This window comes from Gymnodraco acuticeps, unplaced genomic scaffold (assembly GCF_902827175.1).
Source record: "Gymnodraco acuticeps unplaced genomic scaffold, fGymAcu1.1, whole genome shotgun sequence".
NCBI classification, from domain to species: domain Eukaryota; kingdom Metazoa; phylum Chordata; class Actinopteri; order Perciformes; family Bathydraconidae; genus Gymnodraco; species Gymnodraco acuticeps.
The window spans coordinates 1,389,759-1,404,764 of NW_022989979.1; the positions used below are offsets into that span (position 1 = coordinate 1,389,759).

Genomic DNA, 15,006 nt, shown 5'->3' on the forward strand with positions numbered 1-15,006 from the left:
TTTGGATATGTTTAGGCACTAAACAATTTGGTTAAGAAGTATATCTTACATTTTTTTAAATAGGAAAACCATCAGCGCCGACAGGTGTTCAAATCTGATGTTTGTTTACTCATCCCTCCCAACCGACCTCCACATGTGGAGTTTGTAGCTCAACATCAACATCATCTGTCACAATTATTGAAAGCTGCTAGAGAAATGTTCTCACGTGTTGTTTTGGGACACTGAAAGACTTCTTGTGTTGTTCTTTTCGAGACAACAGTACAGTCTCTACTGGAGACTGTACTGTTACTGTTGTATCTGAAGTTTTTAATATTTGCAGTTTGTAACTTTGCTAAAGCTGTTATAATATATATTTTAGTATGACAAACAATGGAAATATTGACTACGTGTCATGTGAATGGATGACTCTCAAAGATGAACCTGTAGAGGGACTACAGATTGAAGCGAGCTCATAAAATAATTCTGGCATATTAACATTGAGGTAAAAACTGAAATGTTGTTAAATGTGTCACACCTTTACTGTTTTGGTTCACTCTCATGTTATTATTTGTGAAGCTGCGTTAGCTGTTTTCAGCAAAAACGTCTAACAACCCCACTGTATATTATCTGGCCAGCATTAAAAGGCAGGCAAACCAAGTTAGCAACCAGCTAGTGAGCATAGTGGAGAATTTTGGAGCTAAAGGGACAGATAAAAAGTATGAGTAAGAGTTTGGATGTTATTATTATTATTATCAGGGTTATTCTTCCACTCGTAAGGACCCTCACTTACATGCCTCACTCCAATTTGCAGTAATTCTAACCTTAATCTCTAAAAAAGGGTTGTGCCTTTGGGGAATGTGAGGAATAAAACATCTAAATGGACAAAATGACCTTGCAGTCTTTACAATTTAAAGAACATATTTTTTCATTAGCAGCTTTTGTACAGTCTTGTGTAACGGCTGATGTACAGAGCAGCAGAAGAACATTAAGTGCACTTTATTGCTTTGGCAACCACATAAGAATGTAGCCATGTGTTGTGGCACATATCCATCTATACAAATGCATAGGTGTTCTCCAAAAAAAATATTTCGAGCTGTCTTCCTGCAGCTACACTAATAACATTAAATCAAGCTAACTGTTCATCAAATGACACATAGATAAAAACTCAAAATTAAAAGTTGAATTAGCTAAAATAAAATGATAATCTTAATTTAAATGATCCCTTCATTTCATTCAAATGTTCTAAGGAATGGAGACATTGCTCTAAGACGATACACAAAGTAAGACACATAAAAACACTTCTATTTCACTTAAGATTTGAGAATCTGTTTTATTCAACATTTTATATTTAATAGCCATTGTCAATTTCAGAAACTAGTTTCTTGAAAGAACAGCTCAAATGTTAATGAGGAGAAACTAAAAGATGTATTTGTTTGATGGAGTTTTTCAACCTAATTTGGTGCAATGCATGGTGACACTGATTATCTTCAACTACAGAGAAAAGTGGTTTGGTATTTACTTTTCTTGAATGTCACGCTGTCTAAATAAAATGATTTCTACGAATAAACTGGAACTAACTGACACTGAAGTAGTTAGTCACACACTCAACCTTCCATTGGAAATAGTCATTTGCAGGAAACCTTCCACAATGAATGGTTCTCAATTTTCTAGAAAATTATGAACAACTTTTGACAAATGCACCAACAAAATGTCTAACAATGTGTAATTGTAATTAGGGCCGGGACTTTAACGCGTTAATTAAGATTAATTAATTACACAAAAATTAACGCGTTAAAAAAATTTACGCATTTTAATCGCACTTATTTTTGCACCGCGGAACGTTTCTCACTGGATGAGTTTCAGGCGTACCGATTATACTGGAGCACCAACTAACGTTCATGACTTCAGACAACAACAAACCACAGTGAACAACAGTGGGAAATGTTGTTTTAAAAAACGTACGGATGGAAGCGTCGATAAGAGCACGGTTGTGTACAAATTACGCAAAAAGGAATTCGCATATCACCGCAGCACATCAAGCCTCAAGTATCACCTCAATGCAAAACATATAGCAGCTAGCGTGGACGTTAGCCTCTTTTATCGCGTTCACACCAAAAAGAGCCGGAACTAAAATTAGTTCACGAGAACCTTTTTACTCCCACGAAAGTCCCTGCTAGAGAGCAGAGAGCTGCTAGAGAGCAGGGACTTTCGTACGGCTCTCTTGTGAGAAAAGAGCTATATTTCTGATTGGCTGGGCGGATTGCAAACCAGCCCCGTAAAACTCCCAAAAAGTTTTGTGAAGCCGCCATTTTATTATCCTCGCATTAGCATTATTAGCATTAGCATTAGCCCAGCGCAGAAACGCAGAGAGACTAACTTATGGCAACACAAAATAAAACATGGGAGCGGTGAAGATGAGGAGGTGTCGGCGTTCTGGCGATTTACTCGGAAGGCTGCTGGGACTCCCAGCAGCTTCTACTGAAGCCAGTCCCCAACTCCGGGGACTTCCGGCCGGGGACTTTGGGCGGCAGTATACGCCGTGAAGTGGTTTGCGGCCTGCCAGTAAACCCAAAGCAGAAGAAGAAGAAGTGACGTCAGCGGCTTAATTTGCCTAATCCACCCCCAGGTTCAAAGAGTTCTCATGAACTAAATTCTCATGAACCTTTGTGGGAAAAGTACTGCGGTGTGAATGCGCCTAATGGTATACTAAAATCCATGTGAAAAAAATTGCTTCTCACTGTTCTCAGGTCAAATATTTATATGTGATTAAAATTGCGATTAATTTCGATTAATTAATTACAAAGCCTCTAATTAATTAGATTAATTTTTTTAATCGAGTCCCGGCCCTAATTGTAATGTAACCATAATGTATAACTGGTATTATTGCATCCGCTCTTTACTGTCTGCCTTTGAATTTGTGTTAATTCAGCGCTATTATGTTTAGATGTACCTTTGTTTCCTTACTACATAAATGCCTAAACAGGAGGACCTTTAATGCTAATTTGGCATTAACTCCCCAAGATAAATGAGGGTGCAGAAGCCCCCCGGCAGGGAGAGACTGCCTGCATGCAGGTGAGTGATTCACCACAACCTTTACAAGGACAGATCTTTGAGTCTGAGCTTCTGTTTTTTGAAGGTATTTCTGCATACTGGCACTTTATCATTACTAGCTAGTTAACACAAGTATCCTTAGTAATTCTTCAATCTTTCATGCTTGGGATTCACTATTAGATACAGTTATGATTTTACAGGTGTCATAAAAAACAGTTGTTCAAAAACACCATGCCTCTGATTTACAAAAAATTCAGGTTGCTATAATAATAATAATATAATAATAATACATTTCAGTAATATAGCACACTTTAAAAACAATGTCATCTCAAGTTGCTTCACAATGCTATGAGGAGAAAATAATTTAAAAAAAAAGTGATCTAAGGTAATATGGTAATATAAAAAAGGTGAAGAGCATAAAAGGTTAGAATAAAGAGCTATCTATTTGCATTGCATGGCAGCTTTATTCTTGCAACAACATACAAAATATGAAGAAATATATTGGCTTCAAGTGATGCAGCCTGATGAACCAAACTAATTGTGTTTCACATCCCGCCTCAGAGACATCACATTAACACTCAGCGTGTGACTATTGTTTCTGTACATAATTGCACATGTCCTCTAAACTAAATACTGTTTTACAACACCATGCTCTTCATTGTTAAAACAGATATTCAGTATGTATTTCATATTTGTATTCTGAATTGTCCCATTGTATTTATGTTACATCACTGGTGCAGTTGTTTTGTGATTAGTTTAGAACCAAACATGCAAAAAAACACACCTTGGCATCAAACCTGATTCTGATTAAATGCAAATGTAACCCTGACAAATATTCTGCGTATGGGTTGAGTTATGAAGATCAGTTTCAAGCCAAGAAGTTTACAGACACTTTGCATGTTTTCTTGTAGGTAAAATTAGATGAACGAATGGCATTTTTCACTTTAGGCACTCTCTAATTGCAATAAAACACTGATTATTACCATAATTCGGTTGACATCAACATTTTCTTATAAGGACAAGAGTCAGTGTTAATGCTATAGTAATGCGTTCACCATGAGTCCAAATAAATTATATATTAAAATAGAAAACATTTCAAGCAGTTTTTCTCAGGCCATTAAAGATCTGTGATGGAAGGACACAGTCCTGTGATAATAAACACATTTAAGACTTTTCCTCTCATGTTACTTTCTGCTGCTTATATTTCAAAGGGAAACATCATTACATTTATTTGAGAGCTTAGGTTAATTTACACATCAAGAAGTTTGCATACAAAAATCTTATTAAATGTGTTTATTAATACATAAATGACAATGAAGAAGAAGAAGATATACTTTATTCATCCATTACAGGGAAATGTATTTCCCCACTCTGTTGTGTTTACACACATTACACACACAGGATATACATGCAGAAACACAAAGGATATACATGCACACACACAACCACATGCAGATAGGAGAAGTGGCAGAGCAGAGAGGCTGCCAGGTACCCGGCACCAATGGAGCAGTTTTGAGGTTAGGTGCCTTGCTCAAGGGCACCTCGGCCGTGGCCTTGGAGGTGAACTGGCACCTCTCCAGCTACCAGCTCACTCCATATTATGTTTTTTGGTCCAATCGGGACGTGAACCAGCGACCCTTTGGTTCCAAGACCAAGTCCCTACAGACTGAGCCGCTCAATGTATTGTTTCTATAAGATTGTTTTATTTTTTTATAGTTTTTGTAAATGTGTCACTTAAGACACCTAGGAATGCTGGGATTGGCGTTCATCACCATTTTCAATGTTCATTCAAACCAAACAATTGAATTGATTAAAGGAGGAAATTCAGATTATTCTACATGTGGGGTTGTATGAATTTATCCATAGTCTGTGTGTCACCTCCAGCTCAGTTACCAACACAGGAGCAAACAATGTGCTGCTGTTGACGGGGACAACAGCAGCACATTTACCTCAACACTTCTGAACTATTCCTTTAACATTTCAAGCAGCTTGTTTCTTAGTAACCTCAGTTCAGGTAAGGATTTGTGCAGGAAAAAAAAAGATTTTCCTCTGAAAACTTTTATTTGAATTAAATCCCTTAATTAAGTGTAATTCCAACAATGTGAGCATTCATTGACACAAATAATATAACCTTCATTATTATGTGTGAAAGCCTAAGTGCTTTTGAGGTCAAGTGTACATAGACAGTATTACAACATTAAAAAGACACATTCATTTATTATGCTTCACCAAAAACATGAATGAACATGGGAAAGCATGTTTACATCAATATATACTCATAATATGACACCTTTCATGTATCAAAAACATCAAGTAATGTGGGTACAATTGTGAAAACTCTCATGAATCTTGTGTACATTTAGCTAACAATGTGAGGGTTTAAATATCTGCCCCCGTGTTTTATTTCATTCATGAGAGCGGTGCCACATTGACGCAGTCTTCCACCATCTCAAACAGGACGTGGTGTGGGCTGGTACGTTGGGATATCTCCCTGGCCGTCTCCCCGCTGCCGCTGCGGAGCTCCGGCCTCAGGTGTAGCTGAGATAGCAGGAGCTCCAACGTGTTGGGGGAGTCTGTCATGAGGGGGGTGGTGTCGGAGGCGGCCAGGTGGAGCGCGGTGAGCCCCCCGTTGGTCTGGGCGTTCAGTTCGGCTCCATGTTTCAGGAGAAAACTTGCCACTTTGACGCGGCTCCAGCGGCAGGCGCTATGGAGGGGCGTCCAGCCGTCGTGGGTGCGAGGGTTCACCTTTGACCCCGCGGCGATTAAAGCAGAGACAGCGTCAACATGGCCGCTGTACGCTGCTCGGTGCAGGGGAGTGTATCCATCCTCATCACAGCTGTGCACCACCAACGGATCAGCAGTTACCACCCTTCGGATTGTGGAAACCTGTGAGAAAATGCAGAAACAGAGGTTTTTAGGAAACTAGAAATTGCTTCGAATAGTCTCATGAAAGATGGATTATCTTAAAGTTCACCTATTATGCAAAATCCTTTTATACATAAACATGTGTCCCCTCTGTGTAAAGAGATACTGAACATTTCAGGAAAAAATATTTGCTCACTTTTTGTCCTGATCCATTTATATAAAAACCTGTATGAAAATGAGCTGATCAGATTTTGGCCACTTTAGGTTCAAGGTTCTTTATTGTCAAACTAACATAGCTACAGAGTAATTATGTCGTTGAAAATCTTAGGTCACAGGCTTCTCCAACAATGCAACACAATAATACAGATAAGCAGACAATATTAAAGTATATTATATTAAAAGTAATACAAAAGAAAAATAGTTCTAAAAAAAGTGGAATAGTGCAATACGAGTCTATATACAAGTTATTGGAATGATATACAGTATTAGATAATAGATAAATAATTACTAAGTAGCAGATGAATGTTGTGATATTTTTTCAGCAGTTCAGGTGTTTAACAGTTTTATTGCCTGTGAGATGAAACTGTCTCTGGTGGTATTAGTCCGGATGCTGCGGTAACGCCTGCCAGACGGCAGCAGACTGAACAGTTTATGGCTGGGGTGATGGGGGTCTTTTATAATCCTGAGGGATTTCTTCCTGAGCCGCTTGGAGTAAAGATCCTCCATGGATGGCAGCTCCATCCTGGTGATGTTCTGTGCAGTTTTCACCACCCTCTGTAAAGCCTTACGATTGAGGGCGGTGCAGCTGCCGTACCAGGCCGTGATGCAGCCAGTCAGGATACTCTCTATGGTGCACCTATAGAAGTTGCAGAGTATCCTGGAGTCCATGATGAACCTCCTCAGCCTGCGGAGGAAGTCCGCTGTCGAGCTTTCTTGGTGATGGTGGTGGTGTGAAGAGTCCATGTCAGGTCCTCAGTGATGTGGACCCCAAGGAACCTGAAGCTGCTGACTCTCTCCACCGCAGTCCCATTGATGGCGACGGGGGCGTGTCCCTCTATCTGCTGCTTCCTGTAATCCACAATCAGCTCCTTTGTTTTGCTGACGTTAAGATGGAGGTTGTTATCCTGGCACCAAGATGTCAGTTTTCCGACCTCCTCTCTGTACGCCGTCTGTGATCTGGCCGATGACGGTCGTATCGTCAGCAAACTTCACGATGGTGTTGGAGCTGTGTATGGCCACGCAGTCGTGAGTGAACAGGGAGTACGATGATGTCATAACGATTTTTTGGCATGTGTAACGATTAGCTTAGCCAATAACCAACCAAGGTAACCCCCCCCCACCTTATCACCTGAATCTCCTCCTAGAGCACCATTGTGTTTTTTTTAACCAAATATCTCTCAGAGGGGCGTGGGGAGTGGCTCCTTATTTTCATCTAAAGTGACAGACAGAGAATCAGCACTTTTTTTTTCAGACTTTTTTTTATTGGGTTTTCAGACAAAAGTGCTAGTGGAGCACGCTCACTCGCTCAGGTACTGCGGAGCGCATAAAGCTTAGCAGACTCTTCACGCTAACGAAGGATCACTTCTTCTTCAGGGCAGGGAAGGCTACGCAGTAAGCAGTCTACTGTCCCTTAGCTGCTGCCTCTCTGTTGGGCTCCGGTACTGCACATTACTCACGAGACGTTGTAAAAAAAAAAATGAGTGGGGGAAGAACGCACTAACCACTCCGCCAACGCCACAGTCACCCCCGTCGTGCGGGCCGGATGAGAATGTCTGACGGGCCGGATGTGGCCCGCGGGTCGCGAGTTGATGGTCACTGTCCTACAGTGTCAAACCCTACCGGGCACGTTTCAGAAGCGGAGCGTCTTGCGTGCCGGCTCGCAGTTTTTGTTGATTTGAGCATATTTCCTGGACAGGCTACTTTGTACAGACAAAGTTAATAATAATTGTAATATTCCAGTTATAAACGACATGCATCAAAGATGTGTTGCTGTATTTTAGTGGTAAAAAAATGCATTCATCATCATAATTATTCTATATATATAATTTACACAGTGCCTGTAAACCGGAGGAGAACGCTGGCATTTCTCCTCCTACTTGAAAGACTACGGAGGGATAGGGTCTGTAAAATTAGTTTATTTGGGGGATTGACTGGATGCTCTGACCGGTCCACTTCCTGCCCGGCGCTATGCAACTCCTCGCGTCGCGTCGAAAATAGACCAGCCGCCTAATTTTAGCAGAGCCCAGTGCCGAGACACTTCTGGGACGCTTCCAGCCGTAACGCGGTGCGTCTGGTGGAATAGCATCCATTGACTAGAGTGGCCGCGATTTTGTTGTGAACGCCGCGGCGCAGCCGTAACTTGGCCGTATAAAGTTTGACAGTCCGGGATAGTATCAACGGTCATTTTATCAGTATATGCAAAAAATTGTCGCCATGTCTTCTTAAAACTAGCAGACGACCCTATCAGCGTACGTACATCACATTTTTTCCATATTAACAAAGACAAATATATCTCTAATCCAGTCCTGATGGGCAGGTGAAGCTGGGGATTTCCACTTGAGTAGAATCAAGCGTCTAGCTAAGAAGGTAACAAAAGCTACAAAGTTCTACTTATAATTTGGCATTGCAGGCCTAATGATGACTCCGAATAAGGCAATGATTGCAGAAGGCTTGACAGAGACAGAGATAACCAGCGATATTGTATTGAATATTTCTGACCAAAAGTTATGCAGAGAGGGGCAAGTCCAAAACATATGGATGTAGGTAGCTGGGATTAACGGCATCTATCGCAGACAGGATCAACACAGTCATATTTTGGATAACCTCACCTTAGTTAAGTGATAGCAATGAAGAACCTTACACTGAAGCGATCCATGCCTAGCAGAGATGGAGGAGGAGTGAACCCGTCTCAGACACTCATTCCAAACATCTTCTTCTTCAATTTCAAATTGTATCACCCTCCCATTGTGTTTTAATAGTGTGCAGTGAGACAGGGTTTAGAGAGTGGATGACACCTCCAAACAACATTTATTTAATTTTTTATCCTAATACAGTCCATTTTGAACATAATGAATTTTGAGTAAACGAGGTTAGGGCAGATTTGGTCCCCCCCAAAGTGAAGCTTTCTTTAAATATCCACAGGGTGCTTATTGTTCCTCATGGACCTTGAGAGGTTTCAGGGTTCATTAAATGTGTTCGCTCTATGTTAACCACTCTCGCCGTGCCATGTATTTCCTTTGCAAAGGACAGTACTTAACTTTTAGCCATCCCTGCTTATACAAGGAGTAGTTTTAGTTGTCTGCGATCTGCAGAGGCCTACCTATGAGTACGGCTGTACTGAGGTGTTTTTCCTCCGGAGACGGAGCGAAGAGACGGAGCGGCTCCACCTGTTGCTGCATGCGATCTGCGATTTACGGAGGCCTGCTCGTCGCGAAGAGACGGAGCGGCTCCACCTGTTGCTTTCTGCGATCTGGGATCTGCGATCTACGGAGGCCTGCTCCCACCTGTAGAGTTCGGCTGTACTGGAGAGGTTTTTACCCCGGAGACGTCGCGGAGAGACGGAGCAGCTCTACCTGTTGCTGCCTGCGATCTGCGATCTACGGAGGCCTGCTCCCACCTGCACGGCTGCACTGGAGAGGTTTTTACCCCGGAGTCTTCGCGGAGAGACGGAGTGGATCCACGCTTCGGGCTTGGCCTGCTTCCACCGGGCGTGTGCTGCTGTACGGAGGAGGATTTTACCACGGCTGAGGCCTGCTTTCCACCTGTCCTGGTTCTGCTGTCGCAGAGGCCTGCTTTCACCCCGGGGATACCACGCTGCTGCTTTCGCCTGTCCTTTGCTGCTGTGCTGATTTTGCTCCAGGAACATCGCGGTTCCCTGGTCTGGGAAAATGGCCCATATCGGGATTCTGCTGTGCCTGTTAACTATTTTGGACTATGAGAAGATCTCTAGTCATTCTGAGGAGTCTACTGGATTCAGGTCTGTTCTGCCACCCGCAGTGGGCATCCCCTGCAAAGGTTCGGATGTGTTACACAAACAATTACCGGTTGCCTTGTCACAGTCAATCTGCTCAACAAAATATGTTTGTCTTTTTTGTTTTCCTGCGATGATGGTTCTTCAGGACTGCTTCTTAAGCTCTAATCACACTCTTGCAGACTTTTCCGGTGATTCTAAAGTAGATGACAATGTATGTGTGTCGCTTAAGAGGAAAAGATGCCTGGTTTTGTTGTTGTTATTACTGTCAGGAAATGTACAACCTAACCCTGGTCCGCCCAGTAGTAGTAGTCAGATCGCTACTCCTGCTGATTTTAAAGCTAGGTCTGGGTTGGGTTTCATCCACTTGAATGTGCGCAGTCTGTTAGGTAAACTAGATTTTGTCCGTATCTGGGCGAGCTCGACTGACGCTGACGTCATTGTTTTATCAGAAACATGGCTAAACAAATCTATTTTGGCCTCTGACATTGCCTTAAATGGTTTTAATGTGTATCGTACCGACCGGCCTAATAAAGGGGGCGGCGTTGCCATTTATGTTAAGAATAAGTTCAGTGTAACCGCTGTAGTTTCCAAATCTATCAGTAAGCAATTTGAATTTTTAGCCTTAAATATAGAAGTGGCAAAGGGTCAACAGGTCATGGTCGTGGGCTGTTACAGACCCCCCTCAGCTGTCAAAGACTCCTTGTCTTCGCTAGCAAATCTTTTATCACAACTAGACTACAAGGAAATAGTGCTACTTGGAGATTTTAACTGGGACTGGTTAACTGCAGTGTCAGAGGATTTTAAAAACCTTTGTATCTCTTTAAATGTTACTCAGATTGTTGACAGTCCTACTCGCCCTAATATTAAGTCCCCAAATAAATCCTCCCTAATTGATCTCATTTTAACTAATGTTCCCTATAAATACTCAGCTGTGGGAGTGTTTGCGAATGATCTGAGTGACCACTGTGTTGTAGCCACAATTAGGGACACTAAGGTCCAAAAGGTTAAACCTCGTATTATCATCAAGAGAGACATAAAACATTTTGTGGAGCAGGGTTTTGTACATGATCTGTTTGGGTTTGATTGGGGAAAAATCGATCTGTGTGCTGATGTAGAAACCGCATGGTCTTATTTTTATCTTGGTTTTATGGAAATTATAGATAGACATGCACCCCTGCGTAAATTTAGAGTGAAGGGACGAGACAATCCATGATTTTCTGCTGAATTATCTATTCTCCTACATGAGAGAAACAAGGCCTGGGCAAAGGCTAGGAATTCAGGCTCAGAGGTAGAATGGCTGCGTTTTAGGCAGCTAAGAAATAGCTTCACTTCACATGTCAAAAGTGCTAAATCTAAGTATTATCTGTCAGTTACCACAAAGAACCTGAGCAACCCTAGAAAATTCTGGAAAGCCATAAAATCGATATCCACCGGTGATATCCGTAATGAGCTACCTCCGTGCCTTACCACAGTATCTGGCACTATATCGGATAGGGCCACCATACTAAATTGTTTTAATGAGCATTTTGTGTCCTGTGGCTCTCTGTTTCATTCTGTTTCTAATTCTGCTTCTGTAAACACCACAGTCGGTGACTCAGAACAATGTGGTCTGGAAAACCCTTTCAGTTTTACTCCTTTTACTGTTGGTGTTGTTCGTGAAGTCTTAACCAAGCTAGATCCTAAAAAGCCGGCTGGTCTGGACAACGTAGAACCTTTCTTTTTAAAGATAGCTGCAGATTGTATTGCTCCACCTCTTACTACTCTTTTTAACCTCTCTCTCAGCACGAACAAAATCCCAAAAGTATGGAAGTCAGCTTATGTCCTGCCACTACTAAAAGGAGGGGAGGCCACCTTATTAAACAATTATAGACCCATCTCTAAATTGTCAGTTCTGGCCAATGGTTCTTGAACGCCTAGTGAGTGAACAGGTAAAGGTGTTTTTATGTAACAATGACATCCTGTCTAAACATCAGTCAGGCTTCAGAAAGCAACACAGCACCATCACTGCCACAATGAAAGTGGTAAATTATATTACGAGTATTTTAGATAATAAGCAGAGTTGTGCAGCTCTATTTGTTGACCTATCCAAAGCTTTTGATACTGTCGATCATCGCATTTTGAAGCAAAGGCTGGTCAGTATAGGCATGTCCAGCCATGCAGTAGGGTGGTTTGTAAACTACCTCTCTGAAAGGTCCCAATGTGTTCAGTTGGATGGGCTGTCTTCCGAGTGGTTAAACATCACTAATGGTGTACCACAAGGTTCACTTTTAGGTCCGCTATTATTCTCTATCTATATGAATAGTTTAGGTGAAAATGTCGAAGGAGCAACCTTACATTTTTATGCGGACGATACCGTTATGTACTGTGCAGGTCCCTCGATTAACAAGGCTGTTGTTAAATTACAGGCTGTTTTTAACATTATTCAGGCTCAGCTCTCTGAGCTTAAGCTTCTTTTAAATGTGGATAAAACCAAGGTAATGCTCTTTTCTAAAGCTAAAGCTAAAAATACACCAGACACTGCTTTGGATATTGTAACTACGCAAGAAATACAACTTGAAGTGGTTACCTGTTACAAATACTTGGGTATCTGGCTTGATGACTGTCTCACTTTTAAACTTCATGTCAATAACCTGCTTAAAAAGCTGAGGGTTAGGCTAGGTTTCTTTTACAGAAATAAGTCCTGTTTCTCGCTTGAGGCCAGGAAAAGGCTAGTCACTGTGACCTTTTTACCTGTGCTGGATTATGGTGATTTGTTATATGAATGCACCTGCCAATTACCTGAGCAAGTTAGATGCTGCGTATCACAGTGCACTGAGATTTTTGACAAATTGTAAAGCACTTACGCATCACTGTGTACACTGTATACCAAGGCGGTTTTGCCATCACTTACTGTACGGAGGCTCAGTCACTGGTACTTTTTCATTTACAAAGCCATGTTGGATAAACTACCATCTTATATCTGCTCCCTGATCTCTCTGCGAATTGAAAGTACTTATTGCCTGAGATCGCATGCTGTGGTTTTATTAAATGTGCCAAGTGCTAGGACTGTTTTAGGGAAGAAAGCTTTTAGATGTGCAGCTCCACTAACATGGAACAGTCTGCAAAAAGAATGGAAAATTACCAAGCTAGTACCACTACATGTTTTTAAAGCTCGGTTGGATGCTACAAAATCAGATGCTGTTGGTACCTGTACTTGTGGTTAAATATGTAAATTGTAATCCCTGTACATTTTGCTGTATGATGTCCTTTTGTTGTTCTGTTGTTTATGTCTTCTTGTGGAACCTACTGCTGCAGGTCTCCCTTGAAAAAGAGATCATTGATCTCAATGGGATTTTACCTGGATAAATAAAGGTTTTGAATTGAATTGAGTACACTGTATACAAATATGTTCTATTTCTGGCTTTAACAAAAAGGTTTTAAAAGTTCTTATTTTTTCCTTAGATGTTTTCAAAATGTGCACACTCTTGTGCAGATGTACAGAATGTATCATCAACAGATGTAGAGAACTTGCTGTGCGTAAATACATGCTTTTGTTAGAAACCAATAATAAAATATATTATACTTTAAGATAAAAAAACAACAACAAACAAACTGCTAACAGTGCACTTATTTACTAATAAAGGACTGGCTTATCTAAAGCCAGTTGAGTAGCACTTGAATTGTGTTGGCTCTATGAAACCTGATCTACTTATATGATTCTGTTTTCTTCAAGGTTGTATCTTCTTAGTCGAATGCACTTATTGTAAGTCGCTTTGGATAAAAGCGTCAGCTAAATGCAATGTAATGTAACATTGTAGGTGTTGCAATTTTGTCATTAGAGTGCAAGAATTATTAACAGCAAATTATTTTTTGAAGGTCTGGGGGAGCGAAATTAAAAGAAAATATCTTAAAAAACAGGCATCTAAACCTCAGCTGAGAGAGTGTGCAAAAGGATGTTTAAAGTGAAATCAACCACTTTAATGTGTTCACAAATTCTCTTACAAGATACAAATGGAAAGGTGAACCAGGAAAATCTAAACCCAGCTCACAGCTGCAGTCAGGACCACTTATTTTAATTACTTTTTACCACCTAGATCTTTCTACAACAATCATTTTTCTATCAAAGCCGTAATCCACTCTCTGCTTCCAGCTGATTTATATGATCATATCCAACTAGGGTTTGGACAATTGTTCGGACAAAAAAAACAAAAAAACATTGCAAAGTGCCTCTGACTGGTTTTAAAGGCTGATTACTCCAAATAAATGTCCTTCTCAGACCTCCAGACTCTTCTAGCTGATCTATTATATACCATAACCCACTCAGTCATTACATCCACATAACGCCTGCCCTACAGATGATTATTAATCAAATATCTCATTGTGTAAATATGAAGTAAAATCCCCAGTGGTCAATCCTACAGTATCTAAGCAATATTGATAGAGGTTTTGATCAAAAACATCTTCATACGAGTTTCTTTTCATATTGCTCCACCCATTTTGAAAGTGTCACATCGGGCTTTGAGAATTTGAGAGGTTTATCATCCAGCACTACATGGATGATTTAAAACTACTTTTTTCTATTTTTTAAATCTAATAAGCACAACATAAGACACAAGAAAGTGTTTGCTTTTGAATTCTGTAAAAACACTAATAAATGTTATCTTTTGGCAGAAATCTGTCTCTTTAGCAACATTATTTAAATAATCAGCCAACAAGAAATACTTGACTGTGATAGGCCTACTTAGAAAACCGCCCGTCTCACACAAATACATGTATTAGACTCCAATTGCTTTTCATTAACATAATAAAGGGAAGCAGGCACACAAACAACAATTTGTATTAAATAATGACATGTGGCGTACACACTGTCTTTGCTCAGAACAGTTTAGAGAAAGCTAGTTAGGCTGAGTGAGGGAGGTGTGAGGATACAGACTGCATTTTCACACAAAATGCTGACAAGATACAAATCTGTCAAGGCTTTAATGTTTATATGGTATACACTTTGAGACAATATCCGAGCTTTCGCCACTTTTTATGTTAGTTTTCATTTTGAATCTTTTAAATAACTTTATCAATGTGATTTCTCAGATATTTTATTCACTGGATGAGATGAAAACGGATGTCCCGGTTATTTATCACGTATTTCCAATGTACATTAA

General features: G+C 40.6%; 1 protein-coding gene across 1 annotated transcript in view; it reads right to left on the reverse strand.

Annotated features, from left to right (window-relative positions):
* Nucleotides 1-3,474: 3,474 nt before the first annotated feature.
* ankrd49 (ankyrin repeat domain 49) overlaps nucleotides 3,475-15,006 on the reverse strand; it is a 28,021-nt gene continuing 16,489 nt past the window's right edge. Inside the window, exon 3 of the mRNA XM_034211559.1 lies at nucleotides 3,475-5,916. Within this exon, the coding sequence (XP_034067450.1) occupies nucleotides 5,440-5,916 (477 nt within the window). The 3' untranslated portion in view covers nucleotides 3,475-5,439. The remainder of the gene's footprint in view (nucleotides 5,917-15,006) is intronic.